Source organism: Rhinoraja longicauda, chromosome 6 (assembly GCF_053455715.1).
Source record: "Rhinoraja longicauda isolate Sanriku21f chromosome 6, sRhiLon1.1, whole genome shotgun sequence".
NCBI classification, from domain to species: Eukaryota; Metazoa; Chordata; class Chondrichthyes; order Rajiformes; family Arhynchobatidae; genus Rhinoraja; species Rhinoraja longicauda.
The window spans coordinates 77939966-77962494 of record NC_135958.1 but is presented as its reverse complement, the minus strand read 5'-3'; the positions used below and the strand labels follow the sequence as shown (position 1 = coordinate 77962494).

The window sequence follows — 22529 nt, the reverse complement described above, 5'->3', positions numbered from 1 at the left end:
GATACAGGTAGATACAGGTGAGGGGGGAGGTGGGGTTTAGATGGGCTTGTAGGTCGGAACAAAGAGTCATAGAATCAGCGAGCATTGCTGCAGGCCCTTCCAACACGCAGAGAGCCACCACTGGGTTTGTTCCTCCAGTTGCCAGTTGCTGCCTTCAATCATCTCTCCCACAACAGGATCTCTCCCAACGCCCCCCCCCCCCCTCCGGCCCCAATGTGCACCGTGGGCAATACTTTACAAGCCTGGTTCAGAGCTGAGGTATCACCTAACTTGAGGGAGAGGTTTAATGACAGGTCCTTGAACAGAGATGTGATTGAGTTTGAGGTCACCCTAGTGTTTAACGTGGCCTCATGAGTGGAATGTTCAATGGTGCATCGTGTCACGTCTGCACAGCACAGTGACATTCTCTTTACACAGATAACACACGCACCAGTTGCCGTATCTTGCCGCCGTTTACAAAAAACTCCAAGGTCCGGTCCACTTGCTGGATGCACTGGAGTGGCTCCTGATCCGGGCGAGCCCCAGGCTGCTGCAGGGCCTCCTCCGTTGCCCTCGACCGGCTCGGCCTGCCGACCCATGCCCCTGTCCTCTCCTCTCCTCGCCCGCCCCCGTGCCCTGGGGAGGGGAGGAGGGTGCCTCCTGCAGCCGACCGTGACGGCAATAACCGTCCGTCCGGCCCACTCCTCCTATCACCTTCCTACCACACCCTGCGAGGAACAGATCGGGTACACGCACAGACTCTCTTGCCCAGAGTAGGGGGCAATCGAGGACCAGAGGACATCCGAGGAGTAACTTTTCCACACTGAGGGCGGTGGGTGTATGGAACGAGCTGCTAGAGGAGGTAGTTGAGGCAGGGACTATCGCAACATTTAAGAAACAGTCAGACAGGTACATGGGCTTTGGAGGGATATGGGACAAACGTTGGCAGGTGATGATGATGAGGTGGGACTAGTGTAGCTGGGACATGTTGGCCGGTGTGGGCAAATTGGGCCGAAGAGCCTGTTTCCACATTGTATCACTCTATGGCTCTTTTAACAACCACTTGCACGTGGGCTGTGAAAATAACAACTTGCACACACTATAATTTTCTTCATTAGTACGGGTGTCAAAGGTTACAGGGAGAAGCCAGGAGAATGGGGTTAGGTGGGAGAGGTAGATTAGCCATGATTGAATGGCGGAGTAGACTCTTGAGTGACACAGCGTGGAAACAGGGCCTTCTCAACCCCATTCTCCTGCCTTCTCCCCATAAGGCAAGCTCTAATTATTAGTTTAGTTTAGAGATACAGCGCGGAAACAGGCCCTTCGGCCCACCGAGTCCGCACCGACCAGCGATCCCCGCACACTAACACGATCCTACACAATAGAAGCTAATTAACCTACAAACCTGTACGTCTTTGGGATGTGGGGGAAACTGGACAGGTACATGGATGGGAAAGGTTTTGAGGGATTTGGGATAAACAAGGGTAAATGTTGTTGTAAATGACAATTTTTCACATCCTTAGCTTCTGCAAATTGTAAATTGTCCCTAGTGATCGTACTAGTGTGCGAGGATTGCTGGTCGGTGTGGACTCGGTGGTCTGAAGGACATGTCTCCGCGCTGTATCTCTACATTCTAAAGCCTCAGGAATGGCTCTAATCTCCAATTGTGAGCAATTTTGGGCTCCATATCTGAGGAAGGATGTGCTAGCATTGGAGAGGGTTCAGAGGAGGTTTACGAGAATGATCCCAGGAATGAGTGGGTTAACGTGTGATGAGCGTTTGTCGGCACTGGGCCTGTACACCCTGGAGTTTAGAAGGACGAGGGGGGACCTCATTGAAACTTACTGAATAGTGAAAGGCCTGGACAGAGTGGATGTGGAGAGGATGGTTCCACTAGTGGGAGTGTCTAGGACCAGGGGGCACAGCCCCAGATTAAAAGGACGCACCTTTAGAAAGGACACGAGGAGGAATTTCTTTAGTCAGGGGGTGGTGAATCTGTGGAATCCGTTGCCACAGACTGTTGTGGAGACCAAGTCAATGGATATTTTTGGCAGAGATGGATAGGTTCTTGATCAGTAAGAGTATCAGGGGTTATGGGGAAAAGGCAGGAGAATGGGGCTGAGAGGGAAAGATAGATCAGCCATGATTGAACGGCAGCGTGGACTTGATGGGCCGAATGGCCTAATTCTGCTCCTAGAACTTATAAATCGGCACAACCAGATGCAGCGGGACTCGGCAGTTTAAAAACGTTCCATCTTTTCCTGGTTTAATGTTGAATGGCCATGACAAGCAGAGCGGAGGGCTGTACCGAAGCGGGCCATTGTACCCACTGTAGGTCACTGTCCATGGTGGGTCTGGGTGGGCAGCACCTCCCTCTGTCCTATCTGCTCCCCCTGGCACCCTGGAACTGGCGTGAAACCACCGCGTGTGGACATACATACAAACAACATCTTGGTCAAACGACAGTCCCCCGCTCAACACTTGTAGTGCCGGGAGGCAGTGCAGCAGCTGTGGCATCAGTCAGGTGCAAGGCCGCTGGACGGTGTGTGTCGCGTCTCGCGGGACGCTCCGCGCACGGGCGGGTGCGTTACTCGATCTGCACCGTCCCTCCTGCAGCCTCCAGGGCCCCCTTCAGCTTCTCCGCCTCCTCCTTCGACACGTTGGCCCTCATCTCCTGCGGCAGCGACTCCACCAGCTTCTTGGCCTGACGAGAGGTTCACCACGTTAGTCTTTATAATAATAATAATAATAATAATATATTTATTTTATATAGCGCCTTAACACATGCACAAAGCGCTTTACAAATACAATTAACATAGAAACAAACAGACAAACAGACAAACTATCCTGACGGAAAAGCGGCGAATAATCAATGCCAGCGTCCTCTCACGTCAGGGTCCGGCAGTAGACATTAAAGAACACAAGACACACAGATACAATTTTTTACACAAAACAGCCATCACAGTGATTGCTCTAGGCATACCCTCACTGTGATGGAAGGCAAAGTCTTATCTCCTCCTCGTTCTTCTCCCGTGGCGCCACGAGGCGATCGAGGCTCCCAACCCCTTGAAGCCCCCACCGGGCGATGGAAAGTCCCAGCAGGGTCGAGCCGAGCAGGCCGATGAAAGTCCTGAGCCCCCACCGGGCGATGTAAAGTGCTGCGGCCGGGCCACGCAGGGCGATGAAGGGCCTGCGGGCGGGTTGATCGTGCCTCGTGCTTCGGGGCGGTCGAAGTTGCTACGGCTGGAGCTCCCAAAAGCCGGTTGCCAGCCAGGGACCTGCGAGCTCCCGATGTTGCGGTCTGCAGGGCCCACGGCCGAAGCCTCCGAGATGGTAAGTCCAGGCCCTGCGACCGGAGTCTTTGAGGTCGATCCCAGCTGGAGGCCGCCGACTCCACGATGTTAGGCCGTTGCGCGAACGGAGATACGACACGGTAAAGGTCGCATCTCCGTTGAGGAGGAGATTTAAAAAAAGGTTTCCCCCAACCCCCCCCACCACCCCCCTACATACACAGAATTAAAAATAAAACAAAACGTACATTTAACATCAACAATGATAAAAAAAAAAAAAAAAAAATACAGCGTCAAAGATACAGCGCAGAAACAGGCCGCTCAGCCCACCCAGTCCATGCTGACCAACGACCTCCACATACACTAGTTTAGTTTAGAGATACAGCGTGGAAATAGGCTCTTCGGCCCACCCAGCCCACGCCGACCAACGATCTCCCCGTACACTGGTTTAGTTTAGAGATACAGCGCAGAAACAGGCCCTTCAGCTCACCCAATCCGCACCGATCAGTGATCACCCCATAAACTAGCACTATCCAACACACTAGGGACAATTTATAGAGGCCAATTGACCTACAAACCCGCACGTCTTTGGGATGTGGGAGGAAAGTGGGCAGATATTTGGATATGGAAGGTTTAGAAGGATATGAGCCAATTTAAATAGTAAATTAAATTTGTTTGTAATCCAGTATCTGCAGTTCTTTGTGTAGACGGGCCTCTACGGAGGCCAAATAACCCACAATCCCGCACGTCTTTGGGATTTGGGAAGAAACCGGAGCACCCAGAGAAATCCCACGCGGTCACGGGGAGAACGTGCAAACTCCACACACAGACTGCACCCGAGGTCAGGAAAAACCCCGGGTCTCTGGCGCTGTGAGGTAGCAACTCTACCGCTGCGCCACCGTGCTGCCCCAGTCGATGAGACCAATCCCAACGGCGGTAAAAATACCCCATATGTTAATTTAAATTACATTAAATCAAAGTAGGCAAATGAATGACTTCTCTAACTTCAGATGATCATTGACTTCTAACTTCAGATGAACATTGACTTCTCTAACTTCAGATAGTCCCTGCTTTCCCTCTCTATCCCCTCTCCCTTCCCAGTTCTCCCACTAGTCTTCCTGTCTCCGACTACTTCCTATCTTTATCCCGCCCCCTCATCTGACATCAGTCTGAAGAAGGGTTTTGACCCGAAACGTCACCCATTCCTTCTCCCCTGAGATGCTGCCTGACCCGCTGAGTTACTCCAGCATTGTGTGTCTACCTTAGGCAAATTAGTGGTCCTTTCATCAGCGAGCGATCTGCCCTCTGCCCCCTCCCCTCGGGCTCCAGCCCCACCTTACATTGCGGACCCAACAAGACTGGGCCCCGATTAGTTTAGTTTAGAGATACAGCGTGGAAACAGGCCCTTCAGCCCACTGAGTCCACGCCGACCAGCGATCCCCGCACATTAACGCTATCCGACACACACGAGCAACAATTTTACATTTATACCAAGGTCTTGGAGAAAACCCGCGCGGTCACAGGGAGAAAGTACAAACTCCAGCACCACCCGTAGTCAGGATTGAACCAGGGTATCTGGCACTGTAAGGTAGTAGCTCTACCACTGTGCCACCTTGCCACCATTGTGGGGGGGGGGGGGGGTTAGAGCTGGGGGTGGGCAGCGTGTGCTCGGCCCCGAGGTCCAGTCCCCCCAGAACAGACCACCCATTCCCCCCCCCACCTGCCCGCTCACCTGCACCAGGTTCAGGCCAGACATACAGCTCTTCACTTCTTTGATGAGCTTCACTTTGTCGGCCGCCTTGAACTCCATCAGGTTCACCTTGAACTGGGTCTTCTCCTTCTTGGCCGGAGCCTCCTCCTCCTCGGCCTCCTGAAGGAATGGAGCAAGGGGGATGGTCAGGAGCGAGGGAGGGATGGGGTCAGAGGGGGAGGGTCAGAATCAAACTTGCCCCGCTCATCTCCTTTAAATTTGTCTCTCCAGCCTTAATGCTTTGCCCGCTGGCCGTTGACATTTCCACCCAGAGAGAGGAGCTCTATCTACCCTATGTTTCTCATGAATGTAGACTTTAGAGAGACAGCGTGGAAACAGGCCCTTCGGCCCACCGAGTCCACACCGACCAGCGATCACCCCGCACACAAGCACCATCTGAAACACTTGGGGACAATTGCAATTTTACCAAGCCAATTAACCTGCAAACCTGCACGTCTTTGGAGTGTGGGAGGAAACCCACGCCGTCACAGGGAGAACTCCATACAGACAGCACCTGAGGTCAGGATCGAACCCGGGTCTCTGGTGCCGTGAGGCAGCATCGCCACCGCTGCGCCACCGTGCCACCCCAAACTTTGCCACTCTGGTCTTATCGAACAGTATAGCACAGGAACAGGCCCCTCGGCCCACAATACCACGCTGAACATGATGCCGATACACTAATCACTGCCTGCACATAACTCATATCCCTCCATTCCCTGCGTATCCATGTGCCTATTCAAAAGTCTCGTAAACGTCACTATGGTATTTTCCTCCACCACCGCCCCTGGCAGCAGGTTCCAGGCACACCGCACACCTCTCTACACCTCTCGTAATTTTACACTTTAGAGATACAGCGCAGAAACAGGCCTTTCGGCCCACCAATTCCACATTGACCAGCGATCCCCGCTCGTTAACACAATCCTACACACTCGGGACAATTCACAATTTCAATAGAGCCAATTAACCTACAAACCTCGCGTCTTCAGAGTGTGGAAGGAAACAGGGAACCCTGAAGATACCAGCACCAGATACCCGGCTTTGATCCCGCCTACGGGCGCTGTCTGTACCGAGTTTGCACGTTCTCCCCGTGACCGCGTGGGGTTTCTCCAGGGTTTTTTCCTCCCACACTCCAAAAACACGCCGGTTTGTAGGTCAATTGGCTTCTGTAAATGGTCACTAGTTGGTAGGATGCAAAACTGGAAAAAATAGTGTATGGACTATTGTTGGTCGGCATGGACTCGGTGGGCTGAAGGGCCTGCTTTCATGCTGTATCTCAGAACAACTGCTTGTAAAATAAATCTTGAACACTACACAACACTAACCTCCAGTAGTGAACTTCTAAGGACTGTGTAAGGATGACAAGTTTTTACACCTGTGTTGTGATTATTAATTTACTGAATGTTAATGCATTATATATTATCTGTGTGTATTGTGGTTAAGGGCCTGTTAGAGGGCGGTACATTGACCCGGGTTCAATCCTGACTACGGGCGCTGTCCGTACGGAGTTTGTACGTTCTTGCTGTGACCGCATGTGTCTTCTCCAGTTTTCACCACACTCTAAAGACGCACAAGTTTGTAAGTTAATTGGCTTCGGTAAGTTGTAAAATTATCCCTAGTGTATCGGACAGTGCTAGTGTACAGGGGACAGTGCTAGTGTACATGGTGTTACTGTGCGGGGATCGATGGTCGGCACGGACTCGGTGGGCCGAAGGACCTGTTACCGCGTTGTATCTATAAAAGTCTTAAGCTGCTGTAAGTAACAATTTCACGGTTCTGTTTAGTTTAGAGATACAGCACGGAAACAGGCCCTTCAGCCCACCGAGTCTGCACCGACCAGCGATCCCCGCACAGTAACACCATCCTACACACACTAGGGATAATTTACATTTATACCAAGCCAATTAACCTACAAACCTGTATGTTTTTGGAGTGTTGGGAGGAAACCGAAGATCTTGGAGAAAAACCAACGCAGGTCAAGGAGAGAACGTACAAATTCCGTACAGACAAGCATCCGTGGTCAGGATGGAACCCGGGTCTCTGGCGCTGTGAGGCAGCAATTCTACCGCTGTTGTCTCTACACGACGGTGAAAGCCTCTCGAGTCTTGCTGCGGGGGTTTACCTGTGAGGCAGGAGCCGCAGCCATCACTCCAGCCATCGGCATCATCCCAACATCCTGGATTTTCAGTGTTTTCTGTGGAGACAGAAGGAGTTTTAAACCAGTCCCTGCAGTACAAGAATTCACACCAGACTCAGAGCGAGCAGACGGTAAAATCCTCCAGATCGACCCCAAACCCGAGGAGACTCACTGTGCAGTTGCAGCAAACAAGCAACTGCAGATGCTGGTTTACCAAGGAAAGGCACAACGCGTTGGAGTAACTCAGCAGGTCAGGCAGCAACCCTGAAGAACATGGACAGGTGATGGGTTTTGTGTCACCACCTTTCTTCACTGATTGTATGGGGTGGAGGGAGAAATCTGGAAGAGAGGTGTGGGCGGGACAAAACCTGTCTGACGGGTCTCGACCCGAAACGTCACCCATTCCTTCTCTCCGGAGATGTTGCCTGTCCTGCTGAGTTACTCCAGCTTTTTGTGCCTATCTGAGAGGGAGAGATAGATCAGCCAAGATTGAATGGCAGAGTGGACTTGATCGGCTTTCATCACGGGGTGCTTTGCAGAGACGTACCTTCAGCAGCTCGTTGAGGTCGGAGATCTCCAGCAGGGTGAGGCTGGCAATGTCGTGGACCAGCTGCTTGATCTTGGGTGGGTAGTCCCTGGGCACGTTGTCCAGGGGCGGTGAGGCCAGGCCCTCATCTTGCCGGCTTCCACTGGTCCGCAGCACCCGCCGCGCACAGAACGTCAGCAACTCTCGCCTGTCGAGATACCGCACGCAAACAGCGCGTTAAACCAGGGGTGGGGGGGGGGAGGTCTAAACCCGGCCTCTGCACCCACCCAGCACTGCTGGAAAATGAGCCAGAGTCAAACAGGCCCTTCCGCCCAACCTGCCCATGCCAACCATTCACTCTAGTTCATTGTCATTTTGTATGGAAATTCTCTCTCCCACTCCCCCCACCCCCTCTCTCTCCCCTCCTCATTCACCACTGCCCGTCAAAAGCCACCATCAATCAACCATTTGCTGTAGTACATAGAGTAATAGTGTGGAAGCAGGCCCTTCGGCCCAACTTGCCCACACCGGCCAACATGTCTCAGTTACACTAGTCCCACCTGCCTGCGTTTGGTCCATATCCATCCAAACCTGTCCTATTCGTGTACCTGTCTGTTTCTTAAACATTGGGATAGTCCCAGCCTTAACTACCTTCGTGGTGGCAGCTTGTTCCATGCACCCACCACTCTCTGTGTGAAAAAGTTACCCCTCAGAAGGGTGGGGGGAAGTGAGGGAAAATAGAGGAAAAATTAAAGAGGGGGGAAGGGGGAGAGAGAGAGAGGGGGGAGTGAGAGATGGGGAGAGAAGGGGAAAGAGGGGGAGGGGAGAGAAGGGGAAAGAGGGGGTGAAAGAGGGGGGAGGGGAGAGAGGGGGGAGGGGGAGAGGGAGAGAGGGGGGAGGGGGAGAGAGGGGGGAGGGGGAGAGAGGGGGGAGGGGGAGAGAGGGGGGAGGGGGAGAGAGGGGGGAGGGGGAGAGAGGGGGGAGGGGGAGAGAGGGAGAGAGCAATAGTCAATTTATTTGTCACATACACATAAATGTGCAGGGAAATGAAAGATTACCCACAGTCCAACAATAAGACCAATAGAATGGAGGGCGGGGACGGGACACACGTCCTTCCATTCTCCCCCATTACAGCCAGTGGAGGCGGACTGGCGGACGGTTAGAGACGCCGACTCCCCGCCCTTCTCTCCTCTGTCTCCCCCGGTTCATGACCAGGCTGCCGGCCCGTCCCCTGACTCCCTGAGGTCGGTAACTAAAGCCCCTGCCCTGCTCTCCCCGGTGAGAGTGGCGGCCTGCCGGGTGCGGGTACCTGAGGGCCGCGGGTCTCCCCGCCCCAGCCCCTCGCCCCTTTGTCCTGTGTCCCCCCCCGGCCCCCGACGCGGGTACCTGAGGGCCGCGGGTCTCCCCGCCCTGCCTAGCGCGGCGAGCATCCCTGCTGCTGCAGCGGCTGATGATGATGATGGCGGCGGCAGCGGCGGCGTGGGGCGCTGACCTCCCGCTGACCTCCACCCGACCTTCCTCCCAGCGGCCACAGCGCGGCCACTCCTACATCATCAACGCTCCTCGCCTGACCTTCCTCCCAGCGGCCACTTTACGTCATCAACGCCCCTCGCCTGGCCTTCCTCCCAGCGGCCACTCCTACATCATCAACGCTCCTCGCCTGACCTTCCTCCCAGCGGCCACTTTACGTCATCAACGCCCCTCGCCTGGCCTTCCTCCCAGCGGCCACTCCTACATCATCAACGCTCCTCGCCTGACCTTCCTCCCAGCGGCCACTTTACGTCATCAACGCCCCTCGCCTGGCCTTCCTCCCAGCGGCCACTCCTACATCATCAACGCTCCTCGCCTGACCTTCCACCCAGCGGCCACTCTACGTTATCAACGGCCCCTCGCCTGACCTTCCTCCCGGCGGGCAGCGCGCTGAATGTGACCAGCACCCAAAGGTGGCCCTTGTTTTATGTCACTGTGACCAAAGATACTAGAGGAGCAAGATAGACCACTCGACCCTACATACCGTCACGGCGCCATTTTAGTAGGCAGAAACTGGTAGATTCCCACATTCCTCACTGTGATGGAAGGCCATAAAGTCTAATCTTCTTCCCTCATTGCCCCATATAATGATAAAAACATAGAAAACAGGTGCAGGAGTAGGCCACTCAGCCCTTCGAGCCATGGTTGATCATCCAGAATCAAATATCTAACTCTCTTGAATTATTGATCCCAATTTACTTTTGAAAGTTGTGCATTCTTAGTAAGTGTTTAAGCATTGTATTGGAAGCAGGTACAAATTCCATGGAAGTGAAGAGAAAATTTATTGAACATTTTTTTGAAATTAGTTGGAAAAATGATGAAAGCTCAACAAACAGCGATGTACCAAGCAGAGAATTAACACACCAGGAGATAATATAATGGAACATTCGTGTCAAACGTCTTATTGACAGCAGGATAAACTTATAGTTGTCCCAGATTCACAGCAGTTCACGATCTCCAGCACTTCATTTATGGTGAGAACAAACAATTTCCTTGTTTTAAACATGCAGGCTGCAGGTAGCAAAGCCAAGAGTTCTTTAAATTAAAATTTTAGCTTCTCTGCTGTGAAGAACATGAATATATACCAGAGAGAGGAGGAAGAGAGGAGGGAGAGGAGGGAGAGGAGGAAGTGAAGAGAAGGGGGAGAGGAGGAAGAGGAAGAGAGGGGGGAGAGGATAAAGAGGATGAGAAGGGGGAGAGGAGAAAGAGGAAGAGAAGGGGGAGAGGAGGAAGAGAGGGGGGAGAGGAGGAAGAGAGGGGGGAGAGGAGGAAGAGGGGAGAGGAGGAAGATGAGGGAGTGGAAGAGGGGGGGGGAGAAAGCACAATATACAATCAACTACATGGATTATATTTAGAGTTTAAGCCTAGTTATACAAGACCCAGTTACAATGTAGAGACAGTTAACAGATCATTCATTTCCACTGTAAAGTGCTTGTGATTCCAGCAGGGGGGAGCAGTAGATGGTAGATCAGAAAACAGTTACTCTACAAAGTCAATTACAATGTCTGCCTGCAATCAGGCTAAAGGATTCGGTTGCTGTTGGAGGTGATTTTTTAAATTTAGGCTGTGATCTGAACACACAAACACATCAAGATGCAGTTAATTGTACAGGCGATGGGAATACATTCCAAATGACCTTGCACCAATTGTCACTCATGGTTGCCCTTGAGGGAGGGAGTGAGTGAGTGGTGGGAGAAAGTGAGGGAGCGGTGGGAGGGAGGGAGTGAGTGAGGGGTGGGAGAGAGGGAGGGAGGGAGCGGTGGGAAGGAGTGAGTGAGGGGTGGAGAGGGAGGGAGCGGTGGGAGGGAGTGAAAGGGTTGCTGAGGTCTGGAGACAGGGCCGCACTCCCAGCTCCCTGGGCTCCAGCATCATTGACGTCTGGGGCAGCTCCCAGAGTGTGACTGAGGAAGGTTAATACCTGACATGACTGTGAGAATGCTTCTTGTGTCAAAGGCAGAGATGGGGGGTGGGGGAACGGCCAGGCAGTTTGAGCTGGGTCAAGCTCTTCAAAAGGGGAGGGGGCGGGGAGTGGTGGGGGGAGATGGTGAGGGAAGGGGAGATGGTGAGGGGAGCGGTGGGGGGAGGTGGCGGTGAGGGTAGGGGAGCGGTGGGGGGAGATGGTGACGGGAGCAGTGGGGGGAGGGGAGAGTGGGCGGTGAGGGGGGAGATGGCGGTGAGAGTAGGGGGGAGATGGTGAGGGGAGGGGATGAGGGTAGATCATGAGGGGAGGGTGGGGGGGGAGAGTAGATCATGAGGGGAGAGGGGAGATGGTGAGGGGAGGGGGAGATGGTGAGATGGTGAGGGGAAGGGGAGATGGTGAGGGGAAGGGGAGATGGTGAGGGGAAGGGGAGATGGTGAGGGGAGTGGAGTTAGTAAGGGGGTGGTGAGAGCAGGTCAGTGTGCTGGAACTATTAGGTGTAGGACAGACCCACCTCCCCCCACCCTCTGTGCCCTGCAATGATGACCAGGCCCCGTGCAGCCCCTGTGTGAGAGATGCCAGCCCCCCTCCCCACCCCCTATGCCCGGGGGAGGGGGAGAGAGGGGAGGGGTCAGTCGAAGCAGATGAGCTGAGCCTCGGAGCCTGGCTGCTGCTGTATCTGCGGCGGTGGCTGCTGCTGCTGCTGCTGCTGCTGTGGCGGTGCTCCGGGGGGCGCCATCTGTGGAGGGAGGAGGACAGAGCGTCATGGACAGCAGGACGGTGTGGGTGCTGGGCAAGGCCACTCAGCCCACCCAGTCCCTGCTAGCTCTCATTAAACACTCCCACAGCCCCTATCCCTGTACACGCTCTCTCTCTCTCTCTCTCACACGTGGATGTCCAATTCCATTTTTAAAACCTTCCCGACCGTGAGTCTCTAGATAAAAGCTCTTGGTCACGTTCATAGGACATCGAAAGGCCCTTTGGCCCACAATGTCTGTGCTGGATATGGTGCCAACACCGTAACCCACCCCCCACCTCACCTGAAGAAGGGTCTCGACCCGAAACGTCACCCATTCCTTCTCTCCAGAGATGCTGCCTGACCCGCTGAGTTACTCCAGCATTTTGTCTCAGCTTCACCTAATACCAGCCATGATCTCTCCTTTCCCGCCTCTCTTCCTCGCCCTCCCGCATCAGTCTGAAGGGCCCCGGCCCAAAACATCACCTATCCACATTCTGAAGAGATGCTGCCTGACCCACTGAGTCGCTCAAGCACTTTGTATCTATCCACATTCTCCAGAGATGCTGCCTGACCCACTGAGTCGCTCAAGCACTTTGTATCTATCCACATTCTCCAGAGATTCTGCCTGACCCACTGAGTCACTCCAGGTTTGTGTTTTCCTTTCTACCAAAGTGTCTTTCTTTGGTATTCCAGCATCTGCAGTTCTTTGATATTACCTGATGCCAAGATCAAATCGTTATCTGCCTGCACGCTACCCTTATCCCCCCATTCCCTGCATATCCATGCACCCATCCAAAAGTCTCTTGAACACCACTATCGTATCTGCCTCCACCACCACCCCCACCCTCTCTGTAACGAGACTTGTCTCTCTCATCTCCTTTAAACTAAAAAGCTAAAACTACAACACGCATGTCTTTGGGATGTGGGAGGGGACCCACGCGGTCACAGGGAGGACCCACAAGCTGGCACGGGTTGACGACTCTACCCGCTGTGCCACCTGCTGAGTGGCAGGATGTTCCCATGGCATGTGTGTGTGTGCACGCGCATGCGTGGCCTCTCACCTGCTGGTACATGGGCTGTTGTGCGGGCAGGTAGGGCTGCTGTTGGGGCAGAGTGCCCATGGGTGCATCCTGGGCTGGCTGGGCTGGCATCATGTTCTGTAGGGGAGCAACGCGGGAGAGCACGGTCACGCAACACCACAGGCTGGGGGAGAACGACCACGCAGGGAACAGAATAACACACCCGCACACGCACCCACTGTGCCCAAAGATGCACCCGGCACGCACGCACGCCCACCCGGCGCGCACGCACGCCCACCCAGCATACGTGCACGCCCACCCGGCGCGCACGCACCCCCACCCGGCGCGCACGCAAGCCCACCCGGCGCGCACGCACGCCCACCCGGTGTACACGCACGCCCACCCAGTGTACACGCATGCCCACCCAGTGTACACGCATGCTCGCTCCCACTGTGTACACGCACTCTGTGTCCCCACACCCCCACTGAGGGGGCCTACCTGCATGTTGTAGGGCTGGTAGCCCATGGGCACAGACTGTGAGCCCATGTAGCTCAGGCCGCCCGGCTGGGGCGGGGGGAGAGGCGGCAGCGCCTGAGCCTGCGACGCCACGTTCTGCAAGAGAGGGCGCATGGTTCAACACACGGAAAATAATCACCCTCAGGCCCCCAGCAAACATGACCCCCCGGGGAGGGGGGGAGGCAGGAAAAGGGGGAATTGAGGGAGGAAGGGGGGAGGGAGAGAGGGAAGGGGGGAAAGGACGACGGGTGTGAGCACAAGATGGGAGCTCCACATACTGTTGCAGCAAGCGGGAGTGACCGGGGTTATAGGTGAGCGGGTCTGCGAGAGGGAGGAAGTGAGGGAGGGAGGGAGGCAACTTGCCTGGTAGTTGACCGAGGGCGTGGGCTGGTAGCTGGAGTAGCCGGGGTTGGTGGTGAGCAGGTCTGTGGGAGGGAGGGAAGGAGGGAGGGAGGCAACTTGCCTGGTAGTTGTGCGTGGGCGTGGGCTGGTAGCTGGAGTAGCCGGGGTTGGTGGTGAACAGGTCTGTGGGAAGGAGGGAGGGAGGCAACTTGCCTGGTAGTTGTGCGTGGGCGTGGGCTGGTAGCTGGAGTAGCCGGGGTTGGTGGTGGGCACAGGCTGGGCTTGCTGGCCAGCCTGGCCGCTGGGCGGTGCCGCCTGGTACATGTAGGGGTTCACCATGGCTGCGTCTGGAGGGAGACAAACATCACATCAAGCCCGCGGTGACGGCCCCCCGGCAAGAACTCACCCCCACCCCACAAGCCCCAGAGAGGCCAGCTTCCCCCCCCTCATCATTTTACCCCCCTCTTTCCATTCCCACAAAGACCTTTGAGTGAGGCCACACACACACACACACACTGGAAGAACAGCGCTGCCACTGTTACCAAACCCTCCCCACCCCTCACCCTCCAGCAATATCCCTCCCTCTGCCTTTACATTTCCCTCTGTATCGACATCCATGCTTCTCCTTTCCCCCCACTAGCCCTGGTCACCAACTCCACCCAACAGTATCCCGCCTATCCCCGAGGAGAAACGAGGAACTGTGGAAACTGGTTTACCAACAAAAAAAAAGGGCTCGAAGTGCTGGAGTAACTCAGCGGGTCGGGCTGCATCTCTGGAGAACAAAGATGAACTCTGGTGAACGTGCAGCCATGTTTTCCACAGACGCTGCCCAACTCGTTGAGTTACTCTCGCACTTTATGTCTTTCCCCCCTCCTCCCCCGCCAATCACTTGCCAGGCTTTGTCCCAGCCCATAAAACCACAAGGTATAGGAAGAGATTCCGCTATTAATTCACAGCTGATCTATTTTTCCTTCTCAACCCCAATCTCCTGCGCTTTCTGTAACCTGTAACGCGCCTTCTTAATCAAGAATCGATCAATCTCTGCTTTCAAAGCACCCATTGACTCGGCCTCCACAGCCACCTGTGGCAATGAGTTCCACAGATTCACCACCCTCTGACTAAAGAAATTCTAAAAGGTACATCATTTTATTCTGAGGCTGTGCCCTCTGGTCCAAGACTCTCCCACGAGTGGAAGCATCCTTTCCTTCCCCCCCACTCTCTATTTCAGCTGCCGTCATCCCTCACCTCAGTCCCAACTCGAAACATCGTCTGTCCATTCTCTCCACGGAGGCTGCCTGACCCGCTGAGTTCCTCAGTCGTTTTTCCCCAGCCATTATTTGCCAGGCTGTATCCCAACCCCACCTCTTCCAGCTTTCTCCCCCCCCTCCCCATCAGTCTGAAGTCCTGACTGGAAACATCGCCTGTCCACGGCGTGTTTGGGTTAGGCCGTAGGTTGGCCGCGCTGGGCGTGGTGACCCCGCGCCGCCCCTCACCTGCTCCGGCGACGGTCATGGAGGGGTAGGGTGCCGCGACGGGCTGGGCCCCCTGGTTCATGTAGACAGTGTGCATGGGCGATCCTTCCACTGAACCCGCGGGGCTGAAGGTGGCGGGGAAGTTAGCCGGGCCCGACGGCTGGTACATCACCCCACCAGTCGCGGGCATGGACTGCAGCTGAGGGCAGGAGCAACCGGGTTACACACCAACGTCAGGCACGGTAAACGCCACACAGGTCACACAACACCAAAGCCCACCGGCTCATTCAATAATTTAGTTTCGTGTTAGCCTGTCCAAGTGTCTATAGTTTAATTTAGCCTAAGGTAGAGAATAGTGCGGGTGTCAGAGGTTATGGGGAGAAGGCAGGAGAATGGGGTTAGGAAGGAGAGATAGATCAGCCATGATTGAATGGCGGAGTGGACTTGATGGGCCAAATGGCCTAATTCTGCTCCTATCACTTATGACCTTAACTAAACCAAACTCTGCCTCCCGGCTCGATGAATATCAATGTCTCTTATTTTCAGTAACCCTTGCATTCCCTCTCTGTTCCTTCCCCACCCGAGTCGTCCTGCTACTTTCACTGTTCGTATCCCTTCCTCGCACATCTTCTACAGCCACCAATGGCCATCGGTGCCGGCTGTCATTTGTTCTGTCCCTTGTCATCCCTCTAGTTTCCCTCTCCCCTGACTCTGTCTGAAGAAGTTTCCACCCTTCATTGCCACCTTGTGGCGACCCATCGCCACAGACGGCTGTAGAGGAGGCCAAGTCCACAGATATTTCTAAGGTTGGAGTTTGACAGATTTTTGATCAGTACAGGGAGAAGACAGGAGAATGGGGTTAGGAAGGAGAGATAGATCAGCCATGATTGAATGGCGGAATAGACTTGATTGGCCGAATGGCCTAATTCTGCTCCTGGAACTTATGAAGCCAACCAGGCTCATTAAATAATTTTTGTTTAGTTTTAGCCTGTGCAAGTGGAAAGTTTAGTGAAGTTTTGGGATAGTGTGCAGAAACAGGCCTTCGATCAGCAACGTTACCCATTCCTTTCCTCCAGAGATGCTGCCTGACCCGCTGAGTAACTCCAGCACTTTGTGTCTAGGGTCCGAGTCCGTGGCGTGCATTACCCGTGCTCCCCGTCACTCCGTGCCCGCCCCTCACCTGTGCGTAGGGCAGTGGGAAGGCTGGCATCTGTGCCCGCATCTGAATGGTCTGTTTCTGCTGCTCCAGGCGCATCTGGCGCTCCTTCTCCTGCTCCTGCAGCCGCTGAATGGCCAGCTGTCTCTGCATCTCCAGGTACTCCTGAGCAACAAGGTACACAGTTCAAACCTTACCCACGGCAGGACTCGCACACACACACACACACACAGCATTTACAATCCAAAATGTCCTCACCTGCCCACCTGCCTAGTCTGAAGAAGGTTCTCGACCCAAAATGTCACCTATTCCTTCTCTCCAGAGATGCTGTCTGACAGTTTTCTTTCCGTGCCCTGCGTTGTACCCTGGCTGGGATGCGCCGGCACCAGCAGGCCCTCTCTCTGTCGCTACCACAGCCACATCTGCTTCCTTGGGACTTGCCTGCGCCTCCATCTTCTGCCTCGTGGTTTCCAGCTCCGTTTCCAGACCTCCCAATTCGGACCCAACCCGGACTACCGTCTCCAACAGACCATCTGCCACTACTCTGAACAGTTTTCTTTCCGTGCCCTGCGTTGTACCCTGGCTGGGATGCGCCGGCACCAGCAGGCCCTCTCTCTGCAGTAACATGCTGTCTGACCCGCTGTGTTACTCCAGCTTTTTGTGTCCACCTTCGGTTTTAACCAGCATCTGCAGTTCCTTCCTACACCCGAAAAGCTCTCTGGTCTCATAGAACAGTTTGATGCAGTAATAGGCCTTCATCACACGATTCCCGCACTGAGCACAATGCCAAAACAATCTAATCTCCTCTGCCCGCACGTGATCCCTATCCCTCTATTCCCTGCATATCCATGCACCTGTCCTAAAGTCTCTGAAACGATCATATCTGCCTCCACCATCACCCCTGGCAACGTGCTCCAGGCACCCACCACCCTTTGTATAAAGGATTTTCCCCTCACATCTCATTTAAATTTTGCCCCTCTCACTTTAAACATTTGCCCTCTCGTCTTTAACATTTCCACACTGAGCAGAAGGTTCTGAACATCTATCCTATCTTTGCCAAACATTGAATGGTTAGCAACTTTGAGCTGGGCGTTATAGCAATCGGGTTGATTCTTTTTTTAACATTTACAGCCTTTGATTTGCCCGTTTCATTGACTGACACGGTGATGGGGCTGGGAGAGGACACAGAATAAACACTCCTGGTGCGGTAACCAAGAGCCTCTCTTGACTCGTCTCCAGGAGCTGCAGGGACAGAGGGATATGGATCATGCAGGCAGAGATCAGTGTAACCTGGCATCATGTTGAGCATGGGTGCTGTGGGCTGAAGGGCCTGTTCCCGTGCTGTCCTGCTGTGCCCTCTAGCGCTGCCGTGCTCTCTAGTGCTGTGAGATTACTACCGCCGCATGATCTACTATCTGTGTGCTCTACAACCATGTGCTCTGCTGTTGCTCAGAGTGCTCTACTGCTACTCTGTGTGCTCTAATGTCGTGTGCTCTACTGTTGCTCTGTGTGCTCTAATGTCGTGTGCTCTGCTGTTGCTTAGAGTGCTCTACTGTTGCTCTGTGTGCTCTAATGCCGTGTGCTCTGCTGCTACTCTGTGTGCTCTAATGTTGTGCGCTCTGCTGCTGCTCTGTGCTCTAATGTCGTGTGCTCTGCTGCTGCTCTGTGTGCTCTAATGTCGTATGCTCTGCTGTTAGTCTGTGTGCTCTAATGTCGTGTGCTCTGCTGCTAGTCTGCATGCTCTAATGTCGTGTGCTCTCTAATGTTGTGTGCTCTAATGTCGTGTGCTCTGCTGTTAGTCTGCATGCTCTAATGTCGTGAGCTCTGCTGCTAGTCTGTACGCTCTAATGTCGTGAGCTCTGCTGCTAGTCTGTGCGCTCTAATGTCGTGTGCTTTGTTGTTGCTCCGAGCGCTCTGCTGCTAGTCTGCGTGCTCTAATGTCGTGTTTGCTCTAATGTCGTGTGCTCTGCTGCTAGTCTGTGCGCTCTAATGTCGTGAGCTCTGCTGCTAGTCTGTGTGCTCTAATGTCGTGTGTGCTCTAATGTCGTGTGCTCTGCTGCTAGTCTGTGCGCTCTAATGTCGTGAGCTCTGCTGCTAGTCTGTGTGCTCTAATGTCGTGTTTGCTCTAATGTCGTGTGCTCTGCTGCTAGTCTGTGCGCTCTAATGTCATGAGCTCTGCTGCTAGTCTGTGTGCTCTAATGTTGTGTTTGCTCTAATGTCGTGTGTTCTGCTGCTAGTCTGTGTGCTCTAATGTCGTGTGTGCTCTAATGTCGTGTGCTCTGCTGTTGCTCTGTGTATTCTACTGTGGCTTTGCTTGCTCTACTATCACTCTGCCACCGCTCCGCGCGCTCCACCACCGGTCTGCGTGCTCGATTACTGCCGCGCGTGCTCTACAACTGCTCCGTGCACTGCACTACTGCCCGTGTGCGTGGAGCATGCACCTGCTTCTTCTGCCGCATGATCTCCAGTTTCTGGGCCAGCTGGATCTGCCGCTGCCGCTCGGCCTCCTCGGCCGCTCGCCGCAGCTTCTCGCTGTGCTCGTCCCGCAGAGCGTTCAGTGCCCCGCGCGCGTCCCTGATCTGGGCCAGCTTGTCCTGGAGACCCTCGTAGTACACTGCAACACAACGTGAAAACCACCGCAATAGACAAGGCCACTGCACCTCACCCCCTCCCATCCCCCCGTCCACACGCTACCCCACACCATGCAGACTGAAGACTCCCTGCGCGGTGAGGCCAGGAATTTCACCCAGTGCTCACTTCCAAAAGTGGCCATTGGTGGGCTCTGACAGAGGAGCTGGCCATTCCACCCATCGAGCACTGCTCGCCCTACTGTAGAGTAGGTTTAAGCCAGACATACTGCGTAGTGCTCAACCCAACCCGGCCCTGGCCCAACCCCGCCCCCAACCCCAGCCCCGCCCCAACCCAGGCCCAACCCAGCCCCCACATTGGGACATTGTCGGGACGGGCCGAGCGTGCGGGTGACGCGTGGTCTTGGGTGTAGAGACTCACGGCGTTTCTCATCCAGCTGGTTGAGCAGCTCCAGCAGCTGAGGGTGCATGCTGTTGATGGACTGGAAGAGGGACAGCACAGCGGTGTCGTTGGTGATGCTGCGGCCACGCATGTGATTGCTCTTCATGCGGTTCACAAAGGTCACCACCGAGTTCTGCAGCGTCTTCAGGATCTGCTCGTGGTTCTCCTCCAACTCGCCGTTCTGGTACTGCTGCTGAACCGCACAGAGAGCAGAGAACACGTTCAGTCACAGAGTCACATAGCAGGGGAACAGGCCCTTCGGCCCGGCTAACCCATGTTGACCAAGGTTTAGTTTAGTCATAGTTTACACATACAGCGTGGAAACAGGTCCTTCACCCCAGCTTGCCCATACCCACCAAGGTTTAGTTGAGTTTTAGTTTAAACATACGGTATGGAAACAGGCCCTTCGGCCCATCCTGCTCGTGCCAACCGCTGTTTAGTTTTAGTTAAGATTCCTCAACTTTAAGTAACCTTTGCATCTTTGCAACCTTTGTAAGTAAGAATTTCATTGTTCTATCTTGGACATCGGAGAATAAAACACTCTTAATCAATGGATGTTTTTAAGGCAGAGATAGATATATTCTTGTGTAGGAAGGAACTGCAGATGCTGGTTTAAACTGAAGATAGACACAAAGTGCTGGAGTGACTCAGCAGGACAGGCAGCATCTCCAGAGAGTAGGAATGGGTGAAGTTTTGAGTCAAGACCCTTCTTCAGATTCTTGATTAGTATGGGTGTCAGGGGTTATGGGGAGAAGGCAAGAGATTGGGGTTAGGAGGAAGAGATAGATCAGCCATGATTGAATGGCGGAGTAGACTTGATGGGCTGAATGGCCTAATTCTACTCCTTTGGGCGGCACCGTGGCGCAGCGGTAGAGTTGCTGCCTTACAGCGAATGCAGCACCGGAGACCCGGGTTCGATCCTGACAACGGGCGCTGTCTGTACGGAGTTTGTACGTTCTCCCCGTGCCTGCGTGGGATTTTCTCCGAGATCTTCAGTTTCCTCCCACACTCCAAAGACGTGCGGGTAGGTAGGTTAATTGGCTGGGCAAATGGAAAAACTGTCCCTAGTGGGTCTAGGATAGTGTTCACGCGCGGGGAATCGCTGGTCGGCGCGGACCTGGTGGGCCGAGAGGGTCCGTTTCTGCGCTGTATTTCTAAAACTAAACTAAACAAGACTAAATCACTCATGATGTTATGGTGACAGGAGAGCAGGCTCACCTCCACAACTGTAACGGCAGGCGGGTGGAGCTCCGCAGGCTGTACGCTCGACTCTGGAACGGAGACGGGGGCCGAGGGGGTCGGGCTCTTCCTAACCTCCTCTTGCTTCTTCTCCCAGTAGTTGCGATTCAGGTATCGAGCCAGCTTCCAAGCAAAGAGCACAACAGGTTATTGAGTACGCAGGGAAGAACTGCAGATGCTGGTTTAAAATCGAAGGTAGACACAAAATGGCGGAGTAACTCAGCGGGACAGGCAGCATCTCGGGGGAGAGAAGGAATGGGTGTCGTTTCGGGTCGAGACCCTTCTTCAGACTGATGTCAGGGGAGGGGGCGGGTGTCCCGGGCGGGTGTCCTGGGCGGGTGTCCCGCCCCCTCCCCTGACATCAGTCTGAAGAAGGGTCTCGACCCGAAACGTCACCCATTCCTCCCTCCCGAGATGCTGCCTGTCCCGCTGAGGTACTCCGCCATTTTGTGTCCACCTTCAGGTTATTTAATATCATCGCTTTCTTTCCCCTCTCCCCCCCCCTCTCCGCAACCACTAGAAAACAACCATAAATCGTTTTCATTCGACAAGTTTCAAACAAATTATTACCTCAGGATCGATCTCTTCAGCGGTCGGGGCAGAAGAATTCTGGAAGGGGGAAGCAGAAGATCTTGTCGTGATATTCACGCTTAAATATTTAATGTCAACAACCTTCTCTCTTGTATGCAGTCTTATAACCCAACTAGCGCAAAACAAGTGTTTAGAGATACTGCATGAAACCAGGCCCTTCGGCCCACCGGGTCCGTGCCAACCCACGTTCACTGTCACACACAAACACACACACACTAGGAATAATTTACAATTTACTGAAGAAAATTAACCTGCAAACCTGTACGTCTTCGAGATGCGGGAGGAAACCGGAGCACCCGGATTAAACTCACGCTGTCTTTGTGGGATGTGCAGGTTTACAGCTGGACTGCTCTGTAAATTGTCCTTGGTGTGCAGAGAATGGATGAAAAAGTGGGACATCATTGAACTTGTGCGAATGGGTGATTGATAGTCGGTGGCCATTGGACCAGTTTCCGTGCTGTACCTTTCAATCAAAATCTGAATAGAGTGAATGTTTCTACTAGCGGGAGAGTCTAGGGCCAGAGGTCATTGCCTCCGAATTAAAGGACATTCCTTTGGGAAGGAGATGAGGAGGAAATTGTTTAATCAGAGGGCGGTGAATTTGTGAAATTCATTGCCACAGAAGGCCGTGGAGGCCAAGTCACTGGATATTTTTAAGGCAGAGAGAGATAGGTTCTTGATCAGTACGGGTGTCAGGGGTTATGTGAAGAAGCCAGGAGAATGAGGTTAGGAGGGAGAGATAGATCAGCCATGATTGAATGGCGGAGTAGAAAGGATCTCAACCCAAAACGTCACCCATTCCTTCGCTCCAGAGATGCTGCCTGTCCCGCTGAGTGACTCCAGCTCAGTGTCTATGGCGGAGTAGGCCTGATGGGCCGAATGGCCTAATTCCACTCCTATCACTTATCCACGTACATCTGCAAGTGTCTTTTAAGTGGTGTCATATCCTGATATTCCTGTCACTTATGAAAACCTCCAGATCTCTGAATAACGTCAGCTTTATTCAAACACTCATCACACACAGCAACATCAGAATTCTCCGTCAGAATGGCTCTGACACAAGCTGGGGCTGGAACTCTCACCACAGGGGACGAGTAGAGGCTGCTGACCGGTGGGGCTGAAGAGGTGACTGGGGTTGGCTCAGCCTTCGGGTACATGGAGTAAGTGTTCTTCGGTCTCTGCAAAGGGAGAGTGTTCTCAGTGAGACATCAGCAATAGCAAGCAACGGACATCACTCCCACAAACTCAAACCTCCACCGCCAGCCATCACCGCCAGCCATCAACACACACCCACACCC

General features: G+C 53.9%; 2 protein-coding genes across 4 annotated transcripts in view; both read right to left on the bottom strand.

The window, feature by feature from the left end:
* Nucleotides 1–225: 225 nt before the first annotated feature.
* mrpl12 (mitochondrial ribosomal protein L12) lies at nt 226–9492 on the bottom strand. The gene is made up of 5 exons (XM_078401903.1): nt 9066–9492; nt 7701–7887; nt 7139–7210; nt 5002–5139; nt 226–2683 (listed from the first exon to the last, which is right to left on the bottom strand). Exons 1-5 carry the CDS (start codon nt 9107–9109, stop codon nt 2567–2569), a joined length of 558 nt encoding a protein of 185 aa, XP_078258029.1. The 5' UTR covers nt 9110–9492; the 3' UTR covers nt 226–2566.
* A 393-nt stretch (nt 9493–9885) lies between these two features.
* Nucleotides 9886–22529, bottom strand: part of hgs (hepatocyte growth factor-regulated tyrosine kinase substrate) — a 31741-nt gene continuing 19097 nt past the window's right edge. For 2 of the 3 annotated variants that reach the window (XM_078401400.1, XM_078401402.1), the window contains exons 12-22: nt 22314–22409; nt 21211–21249; nt 20620–20763; nt 19381–19594; nt 18813–18985; nt 16396–16536; nt 15237–15414; nt 13957–14090; nt 13384–13497; nt 12928–13023; nt 9886–11866 (exon numbers count right to left, since the gene is read on the bottom strand). In XM_078401400.1, coding sequence (XP_078257526.1) covers nt 11759–11866; nt 12928–13023; nt 13384–13497; nt 13957–14090; nt 15237–15414; nt 16396–16536; nt 18813–18985; nt 19381–19594; nt 20620–20763; nt 21211–21249; nt 22314–22409 — 1437 coding nt within the window. In that variant the 3' untranslated portion in view covers nt 9886–11758. The remainder of the gene's footprint in view (nt 11867–12927; nt 13024–13383; nt 13498–13956; nt 14091–15236; nt 15415–16395; nt 16537–18812; nt 18986–19380; nt 19595–20619; nt 20764–21210; nt 21250–22313; nt 22410–22529) is intronic. The other variant, XM_078401401.1, reaches the window with a different exon arrangement.